The 27,163-nt window shown below is 43.7% G+C and overlaps 1 protein-coding gene across 7 annotated transcripts in view; it reads right to left on the bottom strand.

The window, feature by feature from the left end:
* Window positions 1–27,163, bottom strand: part of SASH1 (SAM and SH3 domain containing 1) — a 287,004-nt gene that overhangs the window by 12,954 nt on the left and 246,887 nt on the right. For 4 of the 7 annotated variants that reach the window (XM_063605014.1, XM_024929063.4, XM_034963055.3 and 1 more), the window contains 8 exons: window positions 24,582–24,714; window positions 18,663–19,498; window positions 13,688–13,762; window positions 11,470–11,613; window positions 7,426–7,561; window positions 6,124–6,293; window positions 5,110–5,319; window positions 4,193–4,343 (listed from right to left, as the gene is read on the bottom strand). In XM_063605014.1, the coding sequence (XP_063461084.1) occupies window positions 4,193–4,343; window positions 5,110–5,319; window positions 6,124–6,293; window positions 7,426–7,561; window positions 11,470–11,613; window positions 13,688–13,762; window positions 18,663–19,498; window positions 24,582–24,714 (1,855 nt within the window). The remainder of the gene's footprint in view (window positions 1–4,192; window positions 4,344–5,109; window positions 5,320–6,123; window positions 6,294–7,425; window positions 7,562–11,469; window positions 11,614–13,687; window positions 13,763–18,662; window positions 19,499–24,581; window positions 24,715–27,163) is intronic. The other 3 variants (XM_063605015.1, XM_003811526.7, XM_008963916.5) reach the window with 1 other exon arrangement.

The following is a 27,163-nucleotide window of genomic DNA, read 5'->3' as shown; positions in this document are numbered from 1 at the left end:
CGCTTCTGTTGAGTGAATCTGCCCCCAAGTAAATCACGTGGAAAGCCACGAGGGCCTTCAACACCCTAGCAGCATCACCCAGCATGTTGTAGAAAGGGCACATGGAGCCTTACATGGGACACTGAGGTTACACGCAGAACATCTTTGCATTATTATTCAGAGTAAGTAAGTGCTTGGTCACATAAAACAGAAACCAAGAAAACATTTTCTACACAAAATAGCTAGTTGCAATGATGAATGGCTGTATTTTCCTTTCTTTTCATCCCCCACCAACTTCCCCACTCCAACCACATACACAAAGAAAAAAAGAAATCAATAAGCCAGAAATGTGATGCCTTTTCTCAGGTCATCAAAATAAAAATGCGGGGAGGCGGAAGGCTCTGGCAGCTCTCCGGCTGTCCACCACTTCCTGCTTGCATTTCTCACGGGGAAAGCATTTTACAGCCCCAACTACAGCAGAGATCGTGGCAGCGTAAGTCCCTCAATTAGAATCCCAAATTAAGAGTGCTACTTTTAAAGAAGTGACTAATGAAAAATTAACTAATTGGAAGCACAAGAGCAAATACTGTCCCCCTGACCACCTAAAAGTGGAACATTCTAGAGCGGTGTCCTCACTGTGTGGAAGAGCCTGTGGCTTTGCAGTGGCCTTTGTTCTAGCCTAGCATGTTATTTAGAAAAATGATACTTATAAAATGAGGGCTTTGTGCTATCCATTACAACCCAGGGAGAGGAGTCGGTGTACTCTGTCCCTGGTGACATGGTTCAGTGCACCACAGTGGCCAAAACAGACTCCAGAGTGCTGGGTGGGAGTAACACAGAAGACCTGCTCCTACTGCAGCATGGAAGTATGTGCTGTGCCTGCATCTTTGGGGACCCCAGCCTCAGCAGACACAGCAGAATACCTGAAATTATTTTGGAGAAGGAGGGGATCCATTGTGTCACCTGAAAACACAGTTCTATTATTTATAGACTCATGAGGCATAAGGAAGGGGGCTAGAATCGCTGTCTTCATTAGGGAGAAGAGAAAAAGAGGTGAGGTGCCTCTCCTCTGTAGTGCAGAATCAAGACCATGACCTTTTCCCACACTTGTCAGCATGGGTGCCAAGGTACAAAAGGTAAGAAAGAAGATAAGCTAGAACGCTGAAAATTCTCACAGTCAAATCACAGCAAAGTGCTAGGTTGTGAGGCTGTAACCCCATTTGAGCATGACCTGAACTTTGATCTGAAGGGACTCTGCTTGGGCTAAGCTCTCTCTGCCTCCAGCCTCACCAACCACACACACACACACACACACACACACACACACACACACACAGAGAGAGAGAATATGCTAAGACACCTATGAATATTCCAACATCAAAAGGTAGTGGTACCCAAAGGCACATAGCATTGCCTGGGGAGCAGTTACCTTGGGAAAGAAGAGAAGGGAATGGGATTCTTTGAAAGCAGGACTTTCTGTGGGCTTACACCATATTTCTTAAAATGTAAAAGAAATAAGAAAATATGGCAAAACAGTAACTTCAGCATGTGCATACATATGTTTGTTTTCTTTTCCTCTGTACTTTTCTGCCTGTTTGAAATAATTCCTAATTAGAATTCTTATACAAGTTATTGTTTATACTTAGAAATGGCTAAGACAGTAAACTTTAGATTATCTGTATTTTACCACAAGTAAAAATTCTTTTAGCAATTTGTAAGAGGCTTTCATTTGCCAGACCTAAGATAGTGGGTCTGGGCTTGGCGTAAGGAATAGCCATCTGACAATTAGAGTCTTTTCCCAGTGGAACCCTATATGAAGGCTGGCATTTTCCCACGCTTCAAGGGAGGCTGGACGGGTCTGACTTCCAAGTAGTGCTGGAAATGTACTTTTTGCTCTCAGTTATGGCTAAGCTAGAAACCTTTCAAGATCCCTACATATCTTCAAAGATCTCAATAGACCTCTGCATCTCCCTAGTGTATGGAAATCTTGTTTGACAGAAACCTATCATGTTTCCCTAAGTTATCAGTTAGAGGCACGACTTCTTAGCCACGATGACTTTAACTGTATTGGATGTAAAAATCCTATAATGCTAGGAAAAGTCTGGACCCTGACTCTTGGCACTAATGGGTACTCTGGGACCTTGAAGCCTTTGTTTTAGAACCAATAAAAGGAAGTACAACTTTATCTATCAGGGAAGTTCTAAACACCAGAGCAGAATAGATCCACAATGGAATGTCTGAAGAGGCAAAGAGGTCTTCTTCACCTTCCAGGTTAGCAACCTGATGGATAGTGATACCCTCCTACAAAATGCTCCTTGGTACAAAAATCTCAGGATGTGATCCCAGGAGGAATGATGGGTCTCAGCCAAAGTGGCATGGAACAGTCTAAGCACAGATTCCTGCCTTACACTCAGGAGTTAGCTTTTCTCCTCCAAAGCTGTGGATGATAAAGGAAATGTAATGGAGAGTATATATAAACCAGCTGTTGGTTGGATGCAGTGGCTCACACCTGTAATCCCAGCACTTTGGGAGGCCGAGGTGGGCGGATCACCTGAGGTCAGGAGTTTGAGGCCAGCTTGGCCATCATGGTGAAACCCCGTCTCTACTAAAAATACACAAATTAGCCATGCGTAGTGGTGCATGCCTGTAATCCCAGCTACTCGGGAGGCTGAGGCAGGAGAATTGCTTGAACCCGGGAGGCGGAGATTGCGGTGAACCAAGATCGCACCACTGCACTCCAGCTTGGGCAACGAGAGTGAAATTCTGTCTCAAAAACAAAACAAAACAAAACAAAAAAAAAACCCCAGCTGTTCTTGGTGACTGAGGAAGAGCAAGTGAGCTGTTTCTGGGCAGATGTGGTTCGGGACAATAGATGCTTTAATACTGATTCATACTAATTAATTGAGCTGGTAGGCTACACCAGTTACTGTGCAGGCTCTTTACACGCAACCTGGCCACAGACCCCAATGTGTCTCTTGGGCAATCAAATACTTACTTAAAAGACCTCGTTATAAAGTGATATTAACTATGAATCACAATTGCCTCCAAATCTATCCCTAAAGGCAGCCTGTTTATCTTAGGCTCAGACATCTATCTGATGGTGTGTGTTTCTCTAGCTTACCAGTTCATTTAGAGGGACTGCCTATTTAGCAGAAGGGAATTTCAACTAATGACACTTGCTTCCATGTTTCTCAGGCCTGATACATTTCAGTAATGTATAATAATTCTTTTTTCCACCATTAACCATGGTTTTGGTGTGTCTTTTAGCAACAGAAATGCTATTAGCTACTGATATCCCTGAAGCAGAGTCCTTGAAGGAAAACGTGTTTGAATTCAGTAACTGGAAAGGATACTCCTTTAAGATGAATGATTTCAGGAAGATTTCTGATGGCAGATTGAAGAATACAGAGCAAGATAAGACTGAGTTAATGGAGCAAAGGGTATGGTGTATTCAAATAGACTTCATAAAAGCTGTGAGCTCAGTGATGATTCTGCTCACAGGCTGTAAAAATCAGCTGTCATTTAGGTTGGGAATTTGCAAGCCAATCGATACGGAATTCTCTGCTCTACATATTCACTGCGGAGAGACGTCTCCTCCTTTAACGAAAGCTGATGAATTTCATTTATTCACTAACCAGTCTATTCAATAAGAACACAACTCCTCGTGTGCTCTGAGAAGTAATCAAGCCTTAGCTGAGCGAAAGCCTCCCAGCTGGTCAGTCACTTTTGTGCTCAGCTGTCCCAATGGCCTGCTGGAGGCTGCACCTCTCAAAAGTACTGAAAGTGGAGTCTACCCATTTTTTTTGGGAAAACTGTAATTCCATTCTTGCAGACACTTGGTGCAGAATCCTCTTCAACTATCACCTAGAAACATGCCCGGAAAGGTGGCGGCGGCACATGAGGTTTTCTTTTGTTCCCATGTCTGCACTGGGAATTTATGATTTTGTGCTGTTTGACCTTGGCGTGGGAAAGAACAGGACAGAATAAGTGACTCCAGGGACCTAAGCACATACTGGCAGCGTACGTGGGGCCTGCTGTGGCAGACCTCACAGGGAACACCTCTGTGCGTACAGGGACTTACTGTCATACTCTTGTAACAGAAAGAACAGGACAGAATAAGTGACTCCAGGGACCTAAGCACATACTGGCAGCGTACATGGGGCCTGCTGTGACAGACCTCACAGGGAACACCTCTGTGCGTACAGGGACTTACTGTCATACTCTTGTAACAGCTCCACTGCTGTCAAGAGAACAGCTCTGTGTTCCGGGTCCCTGATATTTAACTCATCCAAGTCTTCCTCCTCCAGCAGCTTAAAGGTGTCCAAATCTTCATATCCATTGAACAGGAAAGTGGGCATGTGCTCCTGTGAGAGGGAGAAGGAAGACAGAAGGGTGTCAGCCAGCCCAGACACATGATAACACCGCCAACAACTAGCCTGCAACCCACACACTGTTCCCATAGTCACCTTCAGGCTAATCAAAAGATTAGTAAGTATCATTTGCAATGGATCCTGTACATCCCAGTCCTCTGGCTTAGTAGGCAAGCAGGGTGTTTTATTAATCATGGGTTAGGAAGATGTACATTGCAGGCTGTGATGGATTCTGCTGGCTTGCACTATAATTGTACTCTTGATAAGAGCTAATTCCTTTACCTCCACAGAGCCCACAACAGAGGAGACTCCTCCTCCACTTACAGAGCTATTAAAATCCAGCTTTTAAGTCCTCAGGATCAAGAGTTTTGCCAAGAGGAAACATAATCTCTCATTGCAGACTCATGCTAGTAGATGCTTGGAGTGATGGTGGGAGAGAGGTGGGCGCAGAGTTTCCTCGTGGCTCCTGTGGAGCTAGCTGCGATCAAGGTGCCAGGAGTTTCTGCCTACAGCTCTTCCAGCAGCAAGGTTTGACCCGGGGCTTATGCTATCACCCACAGCTGAGGTCAAGGGCAGTGTTGGAAAACTGGTAACTAACTCTTTCTGTAGAATAATGAATGCTCATCATAGTAACGAGCTGCCCTTATTGGACCACACAGATCAGCCCCAACCCTACCCTAAAAATGCCCTCACTTGCTTAGTGTAGGAGAGAAAAAGGCAGTGAGGTAGTAGCGTGTGACAAGAATCAGAAGCGACTGACTTTTAGGTTAATCCGATCCAGGAGATCCTCCACAGACTTGGGCTGGGGTGGTCGTCCTTTCCGCCGCCTCCTGGTGGGGCGTTTGGGTTTCTCCTCGTCTTCACTGAGCACGTCCACGTAGATGAACTTGAACGTGCCGACTTTGTTGTTCAGCAGGCCCATCCAGGTCCCCATGGGTGGCTTGCTGATTATATCGATGATATCTCCTTTCTGTGGCCCAGGGAGCAAAGATCTTTCCATTAGGTACATTCCATGAACGTACAAATCAAGAATCTGTCAGATACACAGGTCATGCAGAAGTGAAGATGCCACAAAGGCCAGAATCGGGGTCCCACAAGTCACCCCTCTGAGTGACCTGCATAGGATGTGACTGTGAGCTCCGCAGAGGCCAGACAGGTGTCTCTGACTGTACGGAATTCCACGCAGGCCCCCGGTCACAGCCCCTCCACCCTCCTGCCCTGCAGAACCAGGGGTGCCTGGGGTACCCCTGGTGCTCTCAGCCAGGCTGCCCGCCCGGCACTCTGAACACCTTCCCTCCTCAGAGGGCTCCCACTTCTTAGAGGAGGCACTTCCCACCTGTCCTAACCAGTGGCAATCCCGGCCCTGTCATGGCTGCACACACTTTGTGGAACCCCATCTGTCCCATAAAGGTACCTCTGAGCACACAGAAGGCAGAAATCTTTCTTCAGATGGAGAAAACAGAGAAACCAGGTGTGTGGAGCAGGAGCCAGGTGGGGAGAGGGAGGGTGTGCAATAGGAATTCTAGAGGGAAGCTGAGGTCAGAGGGGTGAAGTGATGATAACCCAGGGATTAACACGAGACCCTCCCTCTGCCTCGAGGGCTGGCTGGTTCTTGTTCTGTTTTTCACTACAGAGGAGACCAGTGATCGAGGTAGCCAAGATACTGTCCAGTCTGTACCATAGTAGCCCAGCATTCAACAGTAAGGAGGAAAGAAAGCCTCCTAGAGAAATGGAAGAGCCCAGTTAGCTGCTCTGAGGCCAGGGGGAGAGATACCTTGAGCTTGAGTGAGTCTGTGTCATAGGGACTGGGGGTGAAGTCGGTGTGCACCCTGGCACGCCCGCAGAACGGGCCTCGGTAAGGCGGCTCTTCATCATCCCCATCTTCCGACTTGACGCTCTCCCGGTTGCTGGTTGAGGAATCAGTGGTGCTCACTGTTTGACCGCCTGTACAGGAAACATAGGAAGAACACGGGTAGATCCAGATTGCCCACCCAGCAAAGCAGAAAGGTATTGAAGGTATGGCAGATTAGGAAATGAAGGCCCAGAGAAAGGAAGCCTTGAGCCACAACCCTCTGTCAGGACCAGGGCAGGGCCCAGTTATGAATTCTCCGAGTGTTATCCCTCAGCTCCTCAGTGGACAGGGGACTCACAGCAAGTTACCCTCATGACCTTGGAATCCATGTGGCACGGAGGATCCCGCGTGGAGGACACTGCAGGGCCAGGCACTAGACTCTGCTCTTAACATTCGTGACCTCTCAGTGGTAATGCACACACTCTCTAACCATTTTACAGATGAGGAAACAAATTCAGAGCAGTCATGTCATTTGCCCAAAAGGGTAAGAAAGAGCTTAAAGTGGTAGGTTTAAACTTGATCTCGGGGCACGGTGGCTCACGCCTGTAATCCCAGCACTTTAGGAGGCCAAGGTGGGCAGATTGCTTGAGTCCAGGAGTCCCATCAGCCTGGGCTACATGGCAAAACGCCGTCTCTACAACAAAATTAGCCGGGTGTGGTGGCATGACCCTGTAGTACAGCTACGCGGAAGGCTGAGGCAGGAGGATCCCTTGAGCCAGGGAGGTGAAGGTTGCAGTGAGCTGAGATCACAACACTGCACTCCAGCCTGGGAGACAGTGAGACTCCATCTCAAAAATAAAAATAAAATAAAAAGTTGATCTTTTCCTTCATACCATTCAGCCAACTCCAACTACCATTGGCCCGAATTTATCAGTCACATATAAAATTCCCCTCCCTTCCCCACTCCCTTTATTTTGCTGGTCATCTTCATGTGTTTTGTCTCCCTGGCTTATTCCCCCTGCTCTCTAGATCCTTCCTCTGAGATGCTTTCCCTATTGTCTCCGATCAAAATTCATCACCTCCTGTTTTGGGCTGCTGCTGCTGCATGTCTACTAATAAACAAACATGACTCTGAGTCCAGAGAGTTTGCTGGTCTGATTCTCTAATAGCCCCTGAAGGGCAGGACTTGGTCTTATTCACCTTGAAATTGCCTGAACCTAGTGCTCAGTATATGTCAGATATTAACTCCAAAGAAAATAATCTACAATGACAAACTTGACTTACTCATGGAGCTCTGCCCACTGAGAGAACTGCGAAGACTTTCTACAGAACCCCCGGCCTTGAGCTTGGGCTTGTCCAAGTGTTCGGGGTCGGGCTGTGAAGGCGGAGGGGAGCCAGGCATTCCATCAAGGCCCGAGTCCTGCCATGGGTTTCAACAAAATGAAGAAGTTCATCAGAGTGGACAGGTGTTGTTTTGTAATTCTCAGCGACTTGGCCTTCAACGAAATCAATCAAATCAATCTATACCCATATTTGATTCTATAACCAATATTCTCCTCCTCTTAAACTTACATCCTCGCTTACTTTTAAAGTCGTGGCCAATGTCACTATTTATTAAGCACTCAAATATTATTTCTCATTCTCGAATAGATAGTCTTGGAATCTCCAAGAAAAAAAAAATCTGTCTACCACACAGACAAAATACTTAAAGGTTTAGAGACTCAGCATACGCAAAAGCCCAGTAGCAAGGCTGGACTTCAAATGTAGATCAAGTACAATCCATGATTAATGGAATACCTGGAAGTGTAGTCAGAGGATATTTAATCTACTTGGATAGGAAACGTGCACTTTTAAAAAAGTGTATTCCTGGAAAAAAAAATTGGCTAGATTCTTATATTTCTATTTGTACAAATTATTGGCATTGGCTAAGGAAACATGAATTTAAAACCCACATATACAGCAAACATACTATTTTCCAGTCTACAATAAAATTTCCATATGTTAAAGTTTTAGCTTCTTTCACTTTTCTAAAGTGTTGTCAGTAAAAAGCTGGGAAATCTCTTTCACACCAGAATCCTGATGGGAGTGACTCAGCAGTACTTCCTGCATTTTGAGTAGCTAAGTATTATCCTCTCAGCGGCTCCTCATTTGCACATTTGAGTATAGCATGCTTATTTGATTCGTGGTGCTATATCAATAGACAATATCACACTTCAGAAAGTTTGCAGTGAGAATTGTTTACTTGCCAAAATAGAAAAGTCTCTGGCATATTACATATGGCCACAGCCACATGAGCTCAAAACCAGCTAAAATGAAACCTGCTATTTGCATGCTGCCGAATCATCAGAAGGGCCTTAACACAGCTCCGCAGGTCCTGCAAACATCTGAGGACATCAGCAACAGCAGCTTCTGATCCAACACACATTAGTGCTTTCAATGTGAGGAAAGTGAGCAAGCGACCTCAAAAACAACAAAGAAAACTAGAGCTGACATTAGGAAGTTACTGAAGCTCCAAAGTATGAATTCCTTAAAAAAAAAAAAATTCATTCCTCCTTTCTGCGTCATAAAATAAGTAACTTTTTTCCCATTAAAATCTTCTGTAATGCTTCTGAAAAAAGCACGCAGTTTGAAAAACAGCAATAGTAAATGTGGGTCTCTGATATATTTTCAAATGCTTTAAAAAATTATTAATTTATTCATCACATGTTTATGAATTACCTACAATAACAGGCACTAATCCAGGTATTGGGCATATAGCAGTAACAGAGAAAACAAATATCCCTACCATAATGGTTGGTATATTTACTAAAAAGTTTTTTTAAAAAAACACACAAGGTGGGCGCAGTGGCTCATGCCTGTAATCCCAGCACTCTGGGAGGCTGGGGTGGGTGGCTCACGAGGTCAGGAGTTCGTGACCAGCCTGGCCAACATAGTGAAACCCCATCTCTACTAAAAATACAATAATTAGCCAGGTATGGTGGCACGTGCCTGTAGTCCCAGCTACTCAAGAGGCTGAGGTGGGAGAATCGCTTGAACCCAGGAGGCAGAGGTTGCAGTAAGCCGAGGCCACACCATTGCACTCCAGCCTGGGTGACAGAGTGACACTCCGTCTGTCTCAAAACAAAAACAAAAACAAAAAAAAACCACATAAAACCTTCCATTATTTTTGCTTTACAGAAAATTTATAATGATCAGTTATTTCTTTTATTCCTTAACTTATGTGAAATGGCTGCTTTAAAAAAACAGAACTAAGCACATAAGATTGCTATATGGTAGTAAAATTATTGAAAAATGCCAAAATGACATTAAAATTCTATGCTTATGATTCATAAAGCAGAAAACCTCTTTGAACATAAGCTTAAGAGTTTTAGTGGCTGTTGCAATCTTGCGGAAAAGCAAATTTAATAAAATGCTTTCAATTAGTAGCATGCTCTCACTAGCATGCTGACTGCTTCATTGCTGGGAAGAAATATAGAATCACTATCACTCCGTCACCCACAAAGACAAGAGAATGAAAAGAATAAAGAAAAAAAAATCATGGATAAGACATACTGAAGGCAGTCCAGACATCTCCTGCAGGTCTAACAAGCCACGGTTTCTCAGCCTGAGCACTGATCATTTTGATGGACAGCTCTTTGCTGTGCAGACCGTCCTGTGCATGCTAAGATGTTTGGCAGCGTCCCTGGCCTCTATCCTCTAGATCAGCATTCTCCAACTCCCGGGCCACGGACCAGAACCCGTCTGTGGCCTGTTAAGAAGTGGGCCGTACAGCAGGAGGTGAGTGGCGGGTGAGCAGGCCAAGCTTCATCTGTTTTTACAGCCACTCTCCATTACCCGCATTACTGTCTGAGCTCCACCTCCTGTCAGATCAGCGGCGGTATTAGATTCTCGTAGGAGCACGAATCCTATTGTGGATTGTGCACACGAGGCATCTAGGTTGCACGCTGTTTATGAGAATCTAATGCCTGATGATCTGTCACTGTCTCCCATCATCCCCAGATGGGATCATCTAGTTGCAGGAAAACAAGCTCAGGGCTCCCACTGATTCTACATTATGGTGAGTTGTATAATTATTTCATTATATATTACAATGTAATAACAATAGAAATGAAGTGAACAATAAATGTAATGCATGTGAATCATCCTGAAACCACCACCTACACCAGCTCCGTGGAAAAATTGCCTTCCACGAAACCAGTCCCTGGTGCAAAAAGATTGGGCACTGCTGCCCTAGATGCCAGCAATATCACTCCACTTCACCTCAACCCAGTCTGACCATCGAAAGACATTGCCCTGGAGTCCATGGGGGAGCAAAATGATAGCCTCTCACCCCTTCCCCGTGAGAACCACTGTAATCAACTGAAGCTGCTGTGCAGGCTTTGTTTGAATCAAGTGAGGTGGGTGGCAGGCTGGTGATGTTCAGTCATTTGCATAGGGGCGATGCTTGGTTTTAGCTCACTGTGCCCACCAGAGAGCAGCAGCTGAGCAAAAATGTCTGCTTTCCCTGCTGTTTTTATTTGGTAGATAAAGTGCATTACCTACATATTTCAAGCAGACAACCAGCTCCTACACAGGAACTTCAACAGGCTACAAAATGAGTGCTATACAGGTGCTGGAGGAGAGTGTCTTGAAAATTGAATGGTCATAATTACCTTGAGGCCCAGCTCTCCAACTATCTTTACTCCCTCCACCCATGCAATTAAGACAGAAACAGTCATTTCTCTAGCAATGAAATTATAGATCCAGGGGGGAAAAATCAATTCTATGATACCTTCCTTCATGGCTACAGATAAGGCGAATGAGGGAAAACACCCCTCTCTGAAACATTATTACCAAAGCCTGGTACCCAGGAAGAACTTTGAGTTTATTTCTTAGACTGGCTATGTGCTTCTAGAACAACTTATGCTATGATCGACAAGTCTACTGCCCAAAAAAAAAAAAAAAAAAGCTTTAGGTTTGATTCAGGTAACATCCATTTGGTAGCAAGGCATAGTTTAGAAAATAAAATCCTTCCTTTGTATTCAAATTTACAACGCTTAGTGCACTGAAGAATAACCATTTCTTTACATGTCTGTCTCTCTTGTCTGTACACAGAAGGCAAGTTCTGTATTTTGTATTCCCAGCACCAAGCACGGTGCTGAACAGCCCAAAGTGCTTAATAAACATGTGTTGAATTCAGTGTTTCTCTACGTAAATAAAGCACGGACTTGGAGCAGGTTAATGCCAAGGAGTATGTGTATTTAGCACCATTTAAAATCTCAGAAGGGCCATTCTCAGCTTTTCTTGTCAGGAAGAACCAAGGGAACATTCTACCAGGTAGCTGCATACCTGCTCAGAGACAGAGCTGCTGTATTTTTTAGACATTCTCTTTCTCATCGTCTCTTTCACTGATTTCACCTTTTTCCCAAGAGAGATGCGAGAGGCAGTAGGTGATTTGATGACTTCTTTGTACACAAAGTCTCCTTCTTTACCCTGTAAAACAAAATGTTGCAAGTATTGTTGGTCGCAGAAAATGAAGAACAGGTTTTATTATTTAAACCATTAACATCCTAGCTCTCAGAAATATTGGCATTCCTCATGGATCTTGACGTTTTTCTTGTGTTAACTCAGTGCTATTATTTATCTCTGATTAAAAATTAAAGCTTATTGACTATTTTTGTTTGCTTAAAGTGGGATGTGAGTCACTTTTTATTTTACTTACTTTTAGTACATTCTTATCAGGTTACATTTTTTCCACTATTTTTAACATCCAAGGGGGCTGCATTTCATCAGTAAAGAGTGATTTACCTTTGGGAGGCTGAGGCAGGTGGATCACGAGGTCAGGAGATTGAGACCATCCTGACTAACACGGTGAAACCCCGTCTCTACTAAAAATACAAAAAATTAGCTGGGCGTGGTGGTGGGCGTCTGTAGTCCCAGCTACTCAGGAAGCTGAGGCAGGAGAATGGTGTGAATCCGGGAGGTGGAGCTTGCAGTGAGCCAAGATGGCGTCACTGCACTCCAGCCTGGGCGACAGAGTGAGACTCCCTCTCAGAGAAAAAAAAAAAAAAAAGTGATTTACATGAACCAATGTTCATGTAATCCCAGCAATGGGGGAGAATAAAGGGATAATACTACAGAATTGCCTGGAGAAAGAGGTTAGAACAAATGGTGAAAGCTCAGTCGTTAGAAGAGCAACATCTGATTGGATTTCCATCACTATAGCACTCAGTGTGTAAATTTCTCTCTCTTAAAGAGCTAGATTGTGGTCATCTCTCATTCTAGTTTGCATTTTTTTAAAAAACAAACTTCTCCCTGAGAAAGAAAAAAAATCATATTTTCTCTCATTTCTAAAAAAGATTGACAGCAGAAAACTATTGGCTTAAGAATCAATATAATTCGATAGCCAAATAAAATAGTTTAATTCTCTTCCAGGAAATTTTCAAAACATTTCATATATATCCCAGGTGGGTATTTTAGCTGACCCTTGATCATAACAAATATGAAACATGAAATCTTCATTTTACAGTTTTATGACACAATGCAAAGGACAAGCTAAACTACATGTAAGACTCACCAAAGGCCGGGCGCGTGGCTCACACCTGTAATCCCAGCACTTTGGGAGGCCAAGATGGGCGGATCACAAGGTCAGGAGTTCAAGACCAGCCTGGCCAACATGGAGAAACCCCATCTCTACTAAAAATACACAAATTATCTGGGCATGGTGGCGTGCACCTGTAATCCTAGCCAGTCGGGAGGCTGAGGCAGGAGAATTGCTTAACTGGGACCTGGGAGGCAGAAGTTGCAGTGAGGCAAGATTGTGCCACTATACTCCAGTCTGGGCTACAGAGTGAGACTCCATCTTAAAAAAAAAAAAAAAAAAAAAGACTCACCTTCACCCTTGGGGTCTGAGAAAGCAAATTTCAGGAAACAAAACTTGTGTGCCACTGTGGTGGCCTGTCCCTAGACTATGACCCCAAAGCAGGTCTGAGAGGGCAGACACCTGGGCCTGACACCAGACCCCTGAGGGATCTGGTCTGCTTTGGTCCCACAGAGACTGGGTTCATTCCAGGACACCCCAGACCACAAAACCCTAGGCTTAGTATAGGCCATGCGGGGCCAGGTACTGGGCCCATAATAAGACTGGTGTTCCAAAATGCCAGCACATACTCTTGGGGACCAAATCACAGGGCTCCACTTCATGGCACTATGTGTGTGTAGTAGTTACATGCTTGCAACTAGCAAGAAGAAAAGGCCGTGTGCAAAATGACTCAGACCACAGAGGCCAGACTTATCTGGATTTGTTACTTGAAGAAAACCGGAAGCAAAGGCATTAAAGGAACTGTGCTACTCTAGGAAGGAGATGGCAGTGAGAGTGGTCATCATTCATTCCACATGGAACAGTGGAGTCTGTAAGGTAAGTGAAATAGAGCTTTTTTCCAAACGTGACTCAGGATTACCAAGGAAAACAGTACCCAGTATCAATTCTCAAAGATACTCAATCGTCAACTATTGTCAACCTCATCGCCTGAATCCATATTTTTTGCTTTCCTCTGGTGCTACTCACCATTGGGTCAGAATTATTACTGCCAATGTGCAGAGAGCGATTCGTCAAGTCAAATCCTCCAAAACTGCAGGTTCTCTGTGGAAAAGAGGGTAGGGCAGAAAAACTCCAGTTATGCTTAAGCCAGCCGGCAGTGCACCAACCCAGCAGTCCCCGTTTGCAGGACATCTCTGAATCACAAATACGTGGACAGGATGAAAGTAGAAAATGAGAAATGATGAGAAAAAACACATGAGTCATGTCGTAAGGAAACTTCACTCATTTTTCCCTTTCACAGGCCACTGGAACTCTGCCTACCCCAGAGGTCTAGAATCCCCTTAACATGCAAAAACCAACCATTTTTTTAAAAAAGCCTAAAAAACAAAAGAAAAACCCTCCATGAGTCCAGTACTGTGAGATTCCCTGTCTCCAGCACAGAACTTCCCCTAACATCAGCTACATTCAGTAGAGATAATGAAGGGATATGTGTTCGAGGATCCATGTACTCAGGCATCCTGAAAACCCAGGTTTGAAATCCCACGGCTCTGACACCAACAGCAAGCTTTTCAAACAGACTTTCATTTTGTTTAGCTTTAAATCGCTGAGAAGACGGGGGGAGAAGGTTATGTTTACAGTTGTCCAATCAGGCCAAGAGAATTACTCACTCACTGCTTCCCCATCCTAGCCAAAAACGCTGGTAACTTTCCCATCAAACTGCCCAAGTTAATTCATGGTGACCATTTTCTCTCAGTGAATGAAGATGCCACATTTGCCCAGAAAGAAAACGGTTGATTCAGTGACTGTGTTTGACCACACTTTTTAATTTCAGTAGGAACAATGCTGATGTTATAAAGAATGAAAACTTTATTATCCTTTTAGGTGGTTGCAAACTTCACGGAACTGCTTATATCTTAGTGATTTCTGTATTTGCAGAACTTGGTTCAAATTCACTGTTGTTTTTCTAGTAAAAGCCACTGAGTGACCGCCCTGTGCCCCACAACACACATTAATGTTACAGCTAATTATCTTTTTTAAAAATCAGTAATAAAAGTTTAATTGTAGATTCGGGCTTCAATATTTTGTATTACCAGCTTCTCAGAGAAGTCTAATGAACAGCTATTAAATGGAAGAAATGAACAGAAAAGTACAATGTATTAGGTTGGTGCAAAAGTAATTGCAGTTTTGCCATTATTTTCAGTGGTAAAAACTGCGATTACTTTTGCACCAACCTAATATACTATAAGCATTGCTTATTCATTAAAAAAAAAATATATATATATATATATAATTAACTGAATTGATAAAGTAGAAACATCCTAGAAGGAAAATGCCTACATTTTTGAAATCACAGAAATCTAGATGCAAATCCTGGTTCTGCCACTTACTTGCTGTGTGATCTCAGGTAAAGTACTTACACTCTCTGAGCTTTAGATTCTTCATTATTAAAGTTATACTTATATCATATTTGAAGCCTTCTAGCGCACTGCCTGGCACAAGGCAGACACTCTATGAATGCTGGTTTCTTCCACTACTTTTCATTAAGGCTGTACTGAGAATGTGGTAGTCATCCTGACAGCTGTTATACTGAAGTTGAGGCTTAGTTAACATTACAAATATGCAAATGCAGGGCTGGAGCTTTGTTCTGGGCCTTACAATCTAATCTGGGAGTTCAACTATAAAATCAGAGCATACCAGGAATGGGCCACAAAGTGAGAGACGGCCATTGGGGTCTGGAGAGGGCCAGGAGATAAGGAAAGCATTTCGTGACAACTGACATCAGGAGGTCTCAGAGCTGTTCTTATTCACCGATGCTGCTGCTGCTGCTGCTACTACCGACTTGTTTTCTAATAGACATTATCCTAATTCTGTATTAAATATCAATGGGCAATCTGATTTCTCTTATCGTCAGCTTAACTGGACCTATATCTATTCTATAGAAAGAGAAAAACCTTTCTACACAAATATATTCACCAAATCACCTAACTGGGTAAGCAATGTTATGACCACCTCTCAAGGCTAATTTTTAACATTAACCTTCTCTTTCCAGCTTATAATGCCATGTACATTTCCTCCTTCTTGCAAAAGCAGTGATTTTATTCTAGTTCCTTTCCCGTGACTCAGGGCTTCACAGACATGGTATGGCGCCCAGATGCCTCATCATTGTATGGCTTTTGCACGTCCCTGCTTTAAACTACAGCATCTACTGCAATGTCGGAGCCCAAGTTATTTCTGATACATATGAAATAACTGACAAAGAATTTATGTGGAAATTATGACTGCAATAAATTAGAATCTCATTTAAGTTTTCACATGCCTATTGTATGCATTTATTTCTAAAATGAAAAACTGAAAGAATGGACCAGTTTTCTTAACTACCAACTAAAACCTCTTTCAGTGATAGGCTAAGATATCTGGAATTGATTCTTTTTTACAGTGGAGGAGTGACAAAGAATATAACAATAAAGATCACTTGAATTAATTTCTAACTTTTTCTATAAGATCAAGTAGTTCTTTAAACAGCATTCCTTCAAAAGAGAAAATGGACTGTAAAGAGACTCATAAAAAATAAATCAATACATGAACCAGCCTTTGACGTTGATGACCTAAATAAATGAAGCCTAAATGAAGTTTTTTTAGTTCACACACCTCCTGCACTGAAAATTATAAAAACACTTTAGATAGATGCTTGGGATGAGGAGGGCTAGTCAATGGAATGGCCATGCAGTTGGAAACACATGTTTTGGGGTTGAATTCAAAAATGGACAAAATTGCAAAATGTCATGCATGTCTGTTCTCTCAAACAAAAATTGAATGACCAAATAAAATACGAGACAAGTGACCACTTCCAGTGGATACAAAGCATTATCATTTCCCTGAGGCTTCATCAAGCAAATATGGCATTTTCGAAAGACAAAGAGCTTGAGGTTGAAGAATAAAGGAAACTTTTAGATAAAATGAAAGAAATATGACAAGGAGAATGGAAAATAACCTTTTAAATAAATCTAGCAAAGAAATAAGATTAATCCCTTTTTTAAAAAGTTCTTTCTATTGTAAGATAGAACACTTATTTACATTCTCTGGATAATTAGAAAGTTAAATTTGTTTGATTGTACAACTGTACTACAAGAAAAGGAATATGCAAATATATAACTTCCTACTGAACACATATTTTTGCAAGTGTTCAAACTGTCCATTAGTGTCTCAAGCTCACAGTATTTTAAAAATACTCAGCCTCAGACTGATACTTGGGATAGGGATTACACAGGAGCACGTTAGGTGGGGGCGGTGCCTGGAGATGAGCTTGCCCAAATGTCCATACTCAATGTCAATGAAGAATTAATCACTGGCCTACAACACTAACTAGCACAAATCCCAGAAATATAACTTCTAGAGACAAGGCCCTCATGGAGTTATAGTATTAATCTGACAGTAAATAACATGAGAGGCACATCAACAATTCAAGGTGCTCAGATTGGGAAATTTCTCAGTATTACATGATGTAAACTCACAGAGGTGAGTCATCAATTAACGGAAGAAGTGCGTCTGTTCTATCAAGGTCATGTCAAAACGTACAAGAGCAGATGAATTGGGTAAAACACTTCTGAAAGTAAAAAATAAATACATAAAACTAAGACTGGTTATTTTTCAAAATATCTGTGAGTCAGAGCAAACCAGAGGCTGAATGAGTGAGAAAGAGAACTGTTATTTTAAAACAAAAACTCAACCGTTGAAAAACTGTTGCCATGATACAGAAAGAGCCAGAAGAAAAGTTCCTGCTACATACTAGTAGTATTAAAAGTGCTGCAAGAATTACATGAATATGAAAGGACAGGAAATAAGGAAAGTCAACATGTGGAAATATGTGGAAAACCCAGGGGCTAGGAAGGACCTAAGGATTCTTTTACAACAGAGAAGGTCGTTTTAAGAATGGCATTGACCAATCCGTCTTCACTTTCACAAAAGCAGAACCCGACTGAATGAATTGAAATTACACTGATCGTCTGGGGAAGAACATCCTGTTCATGAACGGGAAGGCCCCCTGGGAAAACCACTATTGAAGGACGCTCTATTCTTTCAGGTCTTTAAAAGGGCCCACAGCCAACTGTCCTGAGCAGATCAAGCAAGGTGCCAGGTGACGGAGGGCCAAGAAATCTACTTCCTCATTTTGCACCATTTTATATGCGCCACTGTGCAAACTAAAAGTTAGGTGGGAATTTCAGAAGGAAAAATATCTATATTCTGAAGTTCAAAGTAAGTCATGCCTTGAAAATAAATCTTACTAGGTCTCTGATCATCCAGCGTTAAAAGTGAAAAACATCCTACTCTTTGAAGGTGAGTAATTTATTCCTTGCTGAGTACAGAAGAATCTATAGGCTAGGGGAAGGCATTTCCAAATGTTGATTTGTTTATAAAGATAAGAACATGGAATAGACTTAAGTGAAACAAAAAAGCTCCCATTTTTGTTGTTAGATTTACGAACTTTCTGCTTGCCTCTACTAATAAAATAAATGTGCTTTAAAATGTTTTCAAATCACCAAATTGGTGACTGTGATGACGGCAGTTTTTCCATGAGCCTGATCCTATTGTTTTAATTTTAAAACCAAGAGCAAGCATCTCTTTCAAGGGTGAAATGCCCTTCTGTTTTGAATCAGCTTCTTTGAGGTCAAGTGACATAATGGCCGAGAATCAAGACAGCCACTCCTGGAGGCGGCCAAACCCCACCCCTGTACCCTGGAAGCCCCTCTCTGGATTAGCTTCAATGCTTATTTTAATGGGCACTCAAACAGCTTCATCTGACAAGAGGAGAAATGGAAGAGAAGGTGAAAGCTGCCTGGAAGTGAAAGCAGGATTTGAAATGGAAGGTGATGGTGGGATGTGCCCTGACGTCATGAGCAGGAGAGAGGGGAGGAAGCCGGTCCCCGCAGAAGAAAGGCCATAATGCTTGACTGCACATCACAGAAATGACAAGGCCGTCCTCAGGACCATCTTTGTGACTCACAGACTTCTGGTGGATTCTCAAGAGAACCCTTTTAGTACAGCGGTCGACCGTGGCGGCCCACTTCCTCTTTGCCTCCTCATCCTCCTCCAGCAGGCACCGCCTCAGGTCCTGTCTCTCAGCCTTGCTCAGGGTCCTGTCTGAGGCAGGCCGCACTAGCTGGGTCAGGTTCAGGTGGCTGTACAGGCTCCGCTCCACCACGTAGGTGATATTGAACTCGCTGACCGAGGTGCGCCCGCGCACCCTCCTGCCGGGGAAGCCGCAGCTCCCGCCCCCTTTGCCTTTCTGCCGGAGCAGCTGCAGGTCACAGGTGGTGCTGGTGACGCCTTTTCTGGAGGGACGCTGGCAGAGAAAAGCTCTGGAACAGGAATAATTAGTATCCGTTTTCTTCAAGCGGATTTGCTTCCGGACACTCTGAAACTCCTCCAGGGACACCAGAAGGTGGTGCCTGCGACGGTGGTTGTCATAGAAGCAAACACCATCCGTACTTACCCCGTGGCTTAGGGACCCGAGACCCTTCTTCATCTCCCCCTCGGTGAGGGAGCGGGACACTTTCTGGGCCTTTTCTTCTTCTGGGTAGGAGAAGAATGTCCCCATCTTCTTGGGGGGCTTAATCAGGCCCCGACTCTCTCCTTTGCTGAAGGTTTTGACCAACTTCCGGCCAGCCCCCCAGGTGTCCAGGCTGCTGGAGGATGGAGACATGGTGAGAGAGTCTGAGTCATCTTCGGGAGGTTTCTCAGGAGAGCCATCAAAGAAAAGGGGCTTCTTGTGCACGCCAGAGTAGAGGGCGGACCGTTCATCCAGGACCGGCGAATTCTCAAACACGTGCTCCTCCCCACCTGGAGGGAAACCAACAGAGTCTCTTGTGAACACACCTTTGCATTCTTGCATACATCTTTCTTTACATTCACCACCTTTCTCCGTATCATGACCCTCTTTATAAACCCAGCTCCCACTTACATATGTACAGAAAAATGAAAATACACTGTGCAAATACATGGTTTCACACGAGCTTAATGTTAAAAGGATTCAGATGTGTTTTCTTCTTCTTTAAATATCTTTGTAGACCTAACACCTTCACAGGCGTATTTAAAATGCCGTTTGCAAAATCTAAGCTAGCCATAATCACAATATGCCTTAGCATTTCGAGATAATGCCCTCTGCAGTTTGTAAATGCAACCCTCTGAAACTAGGAATCAGGATCTTTCCCCCTTCTGAAAGGCACTCCTTTATGTTGGCTCTGGTCGCTTTTTATAGTTGGAGTGTGATAAATGTCATGTGGCTGACAGTGATTGTTTTATTGGTACATATGCCATTTGAGTGACTAAATCTCCAAGGAAGTTTTGGTGGGGAGAAACACTATAAAGCGTTGTATCTTGCAAATGTGACTGACACATCATCTCCAGCTGACAGGCCAAATGCAAAAAGTTAGGAAACTCAGTGATCCCGGCCAGATACTCCCATCAACTCGGCCTCACTAGGAGCAGCAAGGGCGTTTAAGGGCCCTGACACGCAGGCAGCTCCAGGGTCCCACTGGTCTCAGGGATTCCAGCTCTTGAAGCCCTCACTGGAGCCAGGTGGCAAGCCAAGCCCTCCAGAGCCCAGTGGAAAGGTTTGGACTTGTTGGCAGGAAAACCAAGTTCTTTTCCGCATGTGTTATGTGAACAGATGTGAGAAAAGAAGTAGGTCAAACTGTGGGTGTAGCGATCCCAACTGGCTGTGTCCCTTTAATTATAGGGAAACTTTGAGCTCTGCAGCTTTCCACCCGCTGAATTGTGAAAAGGAAAAAAGGAAAACTTCCTTGGAACAGAAGGATGGCACTAAATATACCAGCTGGGACGAGGGCGCCAGTGTGTGGTTAAATGTCAGAGAAAAAGGGGAGCTATGCTCAGTTCAGAGCAAAACTCAGAGGGGAAAAGAACGGCAGCCAGCCATCCTTTAAAATTCTAAAAATGGCTTACTTTCCCAATTGATGGGATTTATAGGTACAAATCTAACAACAACAACAACAACAAAGAACAGCTGCTATTAAATACAACCCAAGGTCAACTTTACATTCATGTCCAGCAGACGGTGGTGGGGAAGGTGGGAAGTGGGAACGAAGATGTAAAACTCTGCCTAGCCCACAGTCCCCTGAAGAATTGTTCAGGGATCTTTCAGGGGGACTTTAAAGGCAGGATTCGGGGTTCTCACAGAAATTCACCAGCCCAGAGGCAGGGTACCAATATCCTGGAAGTTTCCCGCTCCTTCCTCAGGACACCTGACTGACAAGGTGTGGAGACCAAGGGTTCTTATGCTGTTGGAAATAAAAATGGCAACCTCTTCTAGTTATAGTCTACCCTCCACTTCCAAGAAGAAGCGACTGGGCTAAGACTAGAGGCACAACCTGTGGCAGGGGCAGCCCAACCATGGACTTCTCTATTAAAGAAGTCGAGCGTGGTTGTGGCTTCACCATCCGCCCAGGTGTCCACGCAGATGTACAAAGGCCCTTCTCCATCCACAGTCCTAAGGAGTTTCAGGGAAGTCAGGTGAGTCCACCCTGCGTATCCTAAGGATCTGTCACTCAGCAGTTGCTTTGGACATTTTCTGGGCTCTGTGCTTAGGACTGTCGTCAGAGATTCCAATACTTTGGTGTCACATCTGAGTCTGGAACCAGCTGGTGCACGCATGTCCATGACGAATGTAGCTCTATTCTCGGGTTCAGGAAAGTCAGCATCTGGTAAGGGGTTGTGAGGGAAATGTAGCAAACGCTTCCCAGGAGGCTGCATCTGCCGGTGCTGAGGGCAGGCCTCCTGTAGTGCGGGCTTTTCCGTCTGAGCCTGACCAGTGGCTTGGAATCCCAACCTTGACCTGGATGGCTTGAACTTGGAGCATCGCTTCTCCCATCCTTCTCTGACTTGAGCGTACAACTCTCCTACCGGAAGAGTGACCATCAAGATGAGCTCACTCCATCACATTTGCTGTGATTTGCTTCACGTGAAGGCCTCCATCTATCTTATTCAGCTGAGACCGGCTTACCAAAGGCAAGGTGATTTTGGCAGGAGGAGAGAGGTAGGCTGTGGGCTGACTTAATGCCAGGAACTCAGGGGTATGCTCTGCAGCCAGCCCGGCTCTGCCACTCACAGCTCCATGACCTTGGGCAATTACTTCCTGGCTCTGAGCCTCTGTTTCCTCATCTGTAATAATGCCTACCTATCTTTCCATAATACCCCTGGCAAGGCTGTTGTGATGATAACAGTAAACATTATCCTCATAAAAGAGTTACGTGAAAGTGCTGTATGAACTGAAAGGCTTTCTACAAAACTGGCGATTCATTACTGGAGAGAACTGAGTGGGAGCAATGAGGGAAGGAAAGGTGTCCATTCTGTGGCAAAGACACAGAAATGGGCAGATAAAGGGCACCAATGTAGCCTAGATTAAAGATTGGCCAGGGTTGTCCCTGACAGGATAAGGACTTGAAACCCAGGGTGCAAGGGTGAGAATGAATGAAGAACTGATCTCTCTCCTGGCTTTCCGAGGACTCCAGAGCTGGTGGGGGAGACAGGTGGCAGCGGAGTGAGAACAGGCTGCTGTCAGGGAGCAGGCTGCCTGGACATCGTGCTGGGCCTTCTGCTGGCTGGCTGAGTGGCCAGGAGTCAATTACTTAGCCTCTTTGAGTCTCAGGTTCCTCATTTTCGAAATGAGGATGGTGTAAGTGCTTACTTCTGGTAGCTATTCTGAGGATGACATTAAAGAGAACATAAAATCTAAAGTGTTAAGGAAAGTGCCTGGCACACGGTGTGCCCTCAATACATGATGATTATCATGCAGACAACTTGGTATTAGCACAGGCATGCAGGAAGTCAAAGGATCAACCCCTTTGTAAGTCCAAGGGCGGGGGAGGGGGGAGGGGGCGCCTACTGGCGTATGAATCCTTCCTGCTCTGCAAGATGGACAGGGGCCAAGATAGCCTCTCCCAAGTACCACTGCCAGTGAGGACCCTCAGAGAGTTCTCTATTGTGCAGGGGTTGGAGGAAGTTCCAGTTTAGCAGGGAATTGGGGGGCAGCCCAAAGCAGGCGCCTTGAGCTACACACACACCTGGGGCCTCTCCTGAGAAGATGGGTGAGCTTGGCCAATGGCAACTCAGCACCCTGACTCATCAGATGCCAGAGTGTACCTTAGGATTTGAGCTCACTGAATCCATCTTCCATCTGTGAAGCCTGATTTGTGCCCAGATAAATTAAAGTTCAGAGCCAGAATTCCATATGGTTATTACTTTTTACGTTAGAGTTATCCCTTTTGCTATATTTTTCCTTTTCAATTGATACCTCTCAAAGATAGTTGGATTGATTTATTCTGAAATAAATATGCAAATTACAATGTCTGTATTTTTAGTCATGTTATTCTAGTGGAAAGGCTGCTTTACCACACCACTATCATGTGTGAAGGGCCCACTGGGGAACAGGCCCAGGACTAGGTACTTTGCCCATGTTATCTCAGTTATGGATGAACCCCACCCATCTATTTGTTATATCTGAGGCTTGATTTTGGCCGAGTGGTCATGAGATTTGTTACCAAATGTGCCCTTAAAGTTGAATGTTGGCAATCCCATATGGTTCCCCCAACAGTACCAACTGACCCCGTCTGTGATTTCGGTAAGGGCCGCCACAGGGTACATTCAATACTGTGGAATTCACGACTGGCGGGCAGGTATTAAAACACCCAAATGTAAAATCAGCATTGCATCCAAATGTAAACAGAATTACCACGCAAAAAGATACCCTAATGAAACCCCAGAACTGAAAACAACCCAAGAAATTGGCCATAAAGCTGATTTCTCTCCCCATGTTTTTCTTTTCCATTCGAATCTCCATTCTCTCACAGTTACCCACTTAGCTTCAGTATTATTCTAAGGGATTTAAACCCACGAATAATACCAAACACAAATTAAAAGCAGCAATAAAAACGAAAAACCCTTATCTTTGCAAATAAGGGGAAATTCATTTCTTTACATGGCTTGATTTTATTTCTATATAACAAAAATGCCTCTACAAAAATAATTTTAAAACCTACATGTTAAAATTTTGAAATTCCTCACAATGTAGATATGACATTTTAACAAGTAAGGTGTTTTTTAAAAAGCATAGTCTTTCCAGTATTTTTATCCAATTCAATTATTTTCATTTTTCAAACAGAAAAAATCTTATCTTATTCTTTCATTTTACCTTTTTGGGGAGAATTTATAAGATGCTGCAAAGAGGCACATTACTAACAAGAGAGATGAATAAGGTTGAGATTTGAACTGTCATAATTATATGTCAAAGGCTAACTATCCATTTCAATAAATCCAAGCTGATGTCTTTTGACATTACTGTTTCTTTCACCTGGCTAACCCCAGCAATACAGCTCTTAAAAGATTCTCTTAGAATCCTAGGTCCTTAAAGCCCCCATTTGAATTGAGACTTGAGACTCTCTACAGGAAGAACAAATCAACCCTGAGAAATTTAAAGGGATATTAGGTGCCTTGATTGTTAGGCATTTCTTCAAAATGTATGTATATCAAATTTGAACTAAATTCACCGAGCAAGAACCATAGTCCTTTTTGGGATTGGAGGCTCATGTGAAAAAGTTAGCAAGTTTATATAAAATGGTATAAGCTCATACATAAAGCTATACTACACCTCGAGAAAATTTCCATTTCCCATCTTTTAAATTTAAATGACTAAGCACCCCAAACGCCTGACACCAGGACCCTTCATTCCATCACATCATCGCATCTGAGCATCACTCTGCTGGCAGGCATAGTCCTGCCAGATTCAGCCAGAGCTCAATGCATTTTCCACTTGAAATTGTATCCCTTTTCTGCTGAGAAACTGACCCCAAATGATTTCTTTTGGAATAACCAGGGTGGAGTCTGCCTTTTTTTTTTTTTTTTTTTTTACCTTCAGTGCTGGGTTTTTTCATTTCTTCCACCCTAATTAGTTTCTTTCTGACTCTGCGAGTGGAGTTTACCAGCTTGTGTAACCTCTTAAACTTCACCGACTCCTCAGTCTCATCATCCGATTGTTCTCTTGACTGGCAAAGAAACAAAGGAAAAGTTAATCAGGTAATTGCTCCAAGCTTTGCCCGTGTGGCTGGATGTAGCCGGCCTTGCTGCCAGTCTGAACCTCGGCAGCTCTGTTGCTGAACTTGGGAACCAACAAATTTGCCCAAGAGGTTTACAAAGTGCCACATACCATCTTAAGATCTAAATCGGCGTAGAATTAGGTCCTAGGCACGGAAACACACATCCTTGCCCTCAAGGGCAAGTGGGGGCAAGTGGCCTGTGGGGGCATCTGTCTCAACTACTTCCTTGTCCTCTTTTAGGAGGACTCCAGCAGGACTCTCCCTCCGATGCTGGCCCTGTAATTCCAGTTTCACTGCTGTGGTTTGGGCCAGGCTCTCATCTGTCTGGCCCATCAGGGCTTGCTGTTTAACGTGGTCATCAACTACTTCTCCAAACCAAAATTCTGTTGGCTTTTTCCAGCCCTCCCCCAAAAATCAAAAACAGCAGGGCAGGAAAGGGAAAGAGATGCAAACAGCCTCTTCCATCCCATTGGCTAAGACTGTCTGCCACATTGCAGCCAGCCCTTCCGCCTCTCCCGGCTCCTTCTAAGGGCTCACAAGGCGAATGTGAGGACAGACCCTGCATTCCTCCAAGAGAGACAAGGGAAAAAGCTGACCTTTCAGCCATACAGTACAGTCCATATTCCCCAGCAGCCCATTGCACTTTGCAGGGAGTCAGCATGCTCAGGCCCAGCTGTTTTCCCTCAAGTATCAAACATTACAGAGAGAGGGAAAAAAATCTCTCTCTGCAGCAGTGACCCAGGCTAAAAACAATCCTTTCCTTGTGAACAAAATGAGGGTTTCATTTCTAAGTCAGCTCCAACATCCAATATGCAGCTTCCTCTGTTGTATCTGTTCAAAATGTGAAACAGCAAAAGAGATCTCTAGCTAAACGAGCGTGCAACACGGGTGCGTGGGCATGCCTGGGAGCAGCCGCCTCGGCACACCCTGTGCAGTGGGTGAGCAATTCCAGCTCATGTCGCACGCCCTGACAACAACCTTCTCTCCATTTCCTCCAACCCAGTTCATGGAATAGTAGGAAGATAAATGCCTCAAATGAACACACAAAACAAAAACAAGCCTCATCTCTGAACACAAATCTAATGTAGAGACTTTTCTCCCAAAGAAAAGCTCTCACTAATCCCAGTGTTACACACAATAAAACAGATAAGCAAGAGTTGCAGAGAATACCTCAAGAGAAGAAGAAGTAGAGTTTCTATGCATTATTTAGGCATAAAAATGGTGCACGTTGTGAGTCCTCTTTGCACTATGGCACGAACATTAGTACAAGGATAGTAAGGGATATAAACAACTGATATCCTGGCCTCTGTCCTCACCCTGGAACTCAAGGCATGGAGCCATGGTACTTTCTCCCTGTATGACTATCAGCAAACCATTTACCCACTTATGGTTAACTATAAACCTAACATCAGCAAGTCATCAGGACAGAAGTGTTTCTCAGACTTCTCTTCTGTAAAGTGTATTAATATCTATGTCCAATTTCTCTAAAATTACTAGATAAAATGTTGCCTGCAAGTGTCAGAATTAAAGCTAAGTACTGGTTACCTAGTAATAAAGAATGGGAACTGGACTCCCAGGTAACGGTGGGGACAGGCTACACTGGATGCTGACAATTAGGCTTAAAACTAAAAATATAAAAAATTAGAATAATAAGTGTAGTTCATAATACAAAATGGTTTTGTCTGGTTTGAGTTTCATCTCTACTTGGTTGGATTGTTGACATGTGATGAAATGGTTGGAGCGGTCAACCAGAGGAATGAGAACTTGGTTAACCCTCATTCTGGGTAACAAGCACCTGAAAAACCCACAGTTCATGGAATTACATATAAACATTTAAAAACATTCTGCTCTCTTGATGTAGCTCAAAAGCCAAGCAATTCTAATAGAAGAAGAATCAACATTATGTTATAGAAAGTCTCTATAACTATCAATGGGACAAACCTAGAATATGTCTCTAATCCTCACATTTAAAAATGTTGAAATCAGCACTTTGGGAGGCCGAGGTGGGAGGATCACGAGGTCAGGTGATTGAGACCATCCTGGCTAACACGGTGAAACCCCGTCTCTACTAAAAATACAAAAAATTAGCTGGGCGTGGTGGCGGGTGCCTGTAGTCCCAGCTACTCAGGAGGCTGAGGCAGAAGAATGGCGTGAACCCAGGAGGCGGAGCTTGCAGGGAGCCGGGATCGTGCCACTGCACTCCAGCCTGGGCAACAGAGCGAGACTCTGTCTCAAAAAAAAAAATAAATAAATAAATAAATAAATAAATAAATAAATAAACAAACAAATGTTGAAATCAAATGAAAATGAAATAGGTACAGATTGTTTGTAATCAAAATACAAGAAGCTGTGTTACAGGATGAAAATTACTGATGTGTATACCTCATACCTAGTTTGC

Source organism: Pan paniscus, chromosome 5 (assembly GCF_029289425.2).
Source record: "Pan paniscus chromosome 5, NHGRI_mPanPan1-v2.0_pri, whole genome shotgun sequence".
Taxonomy (NCBI): Eukaryota; Metazoa; Chordata; class Mammalia; order Primates; family Hominidae; genus Pan; species Pan paniscus.
Note: the sequence above shows the minus strand (reverse complement) of the source record. Positions and strands in the feature narration are given on the sequence as shown.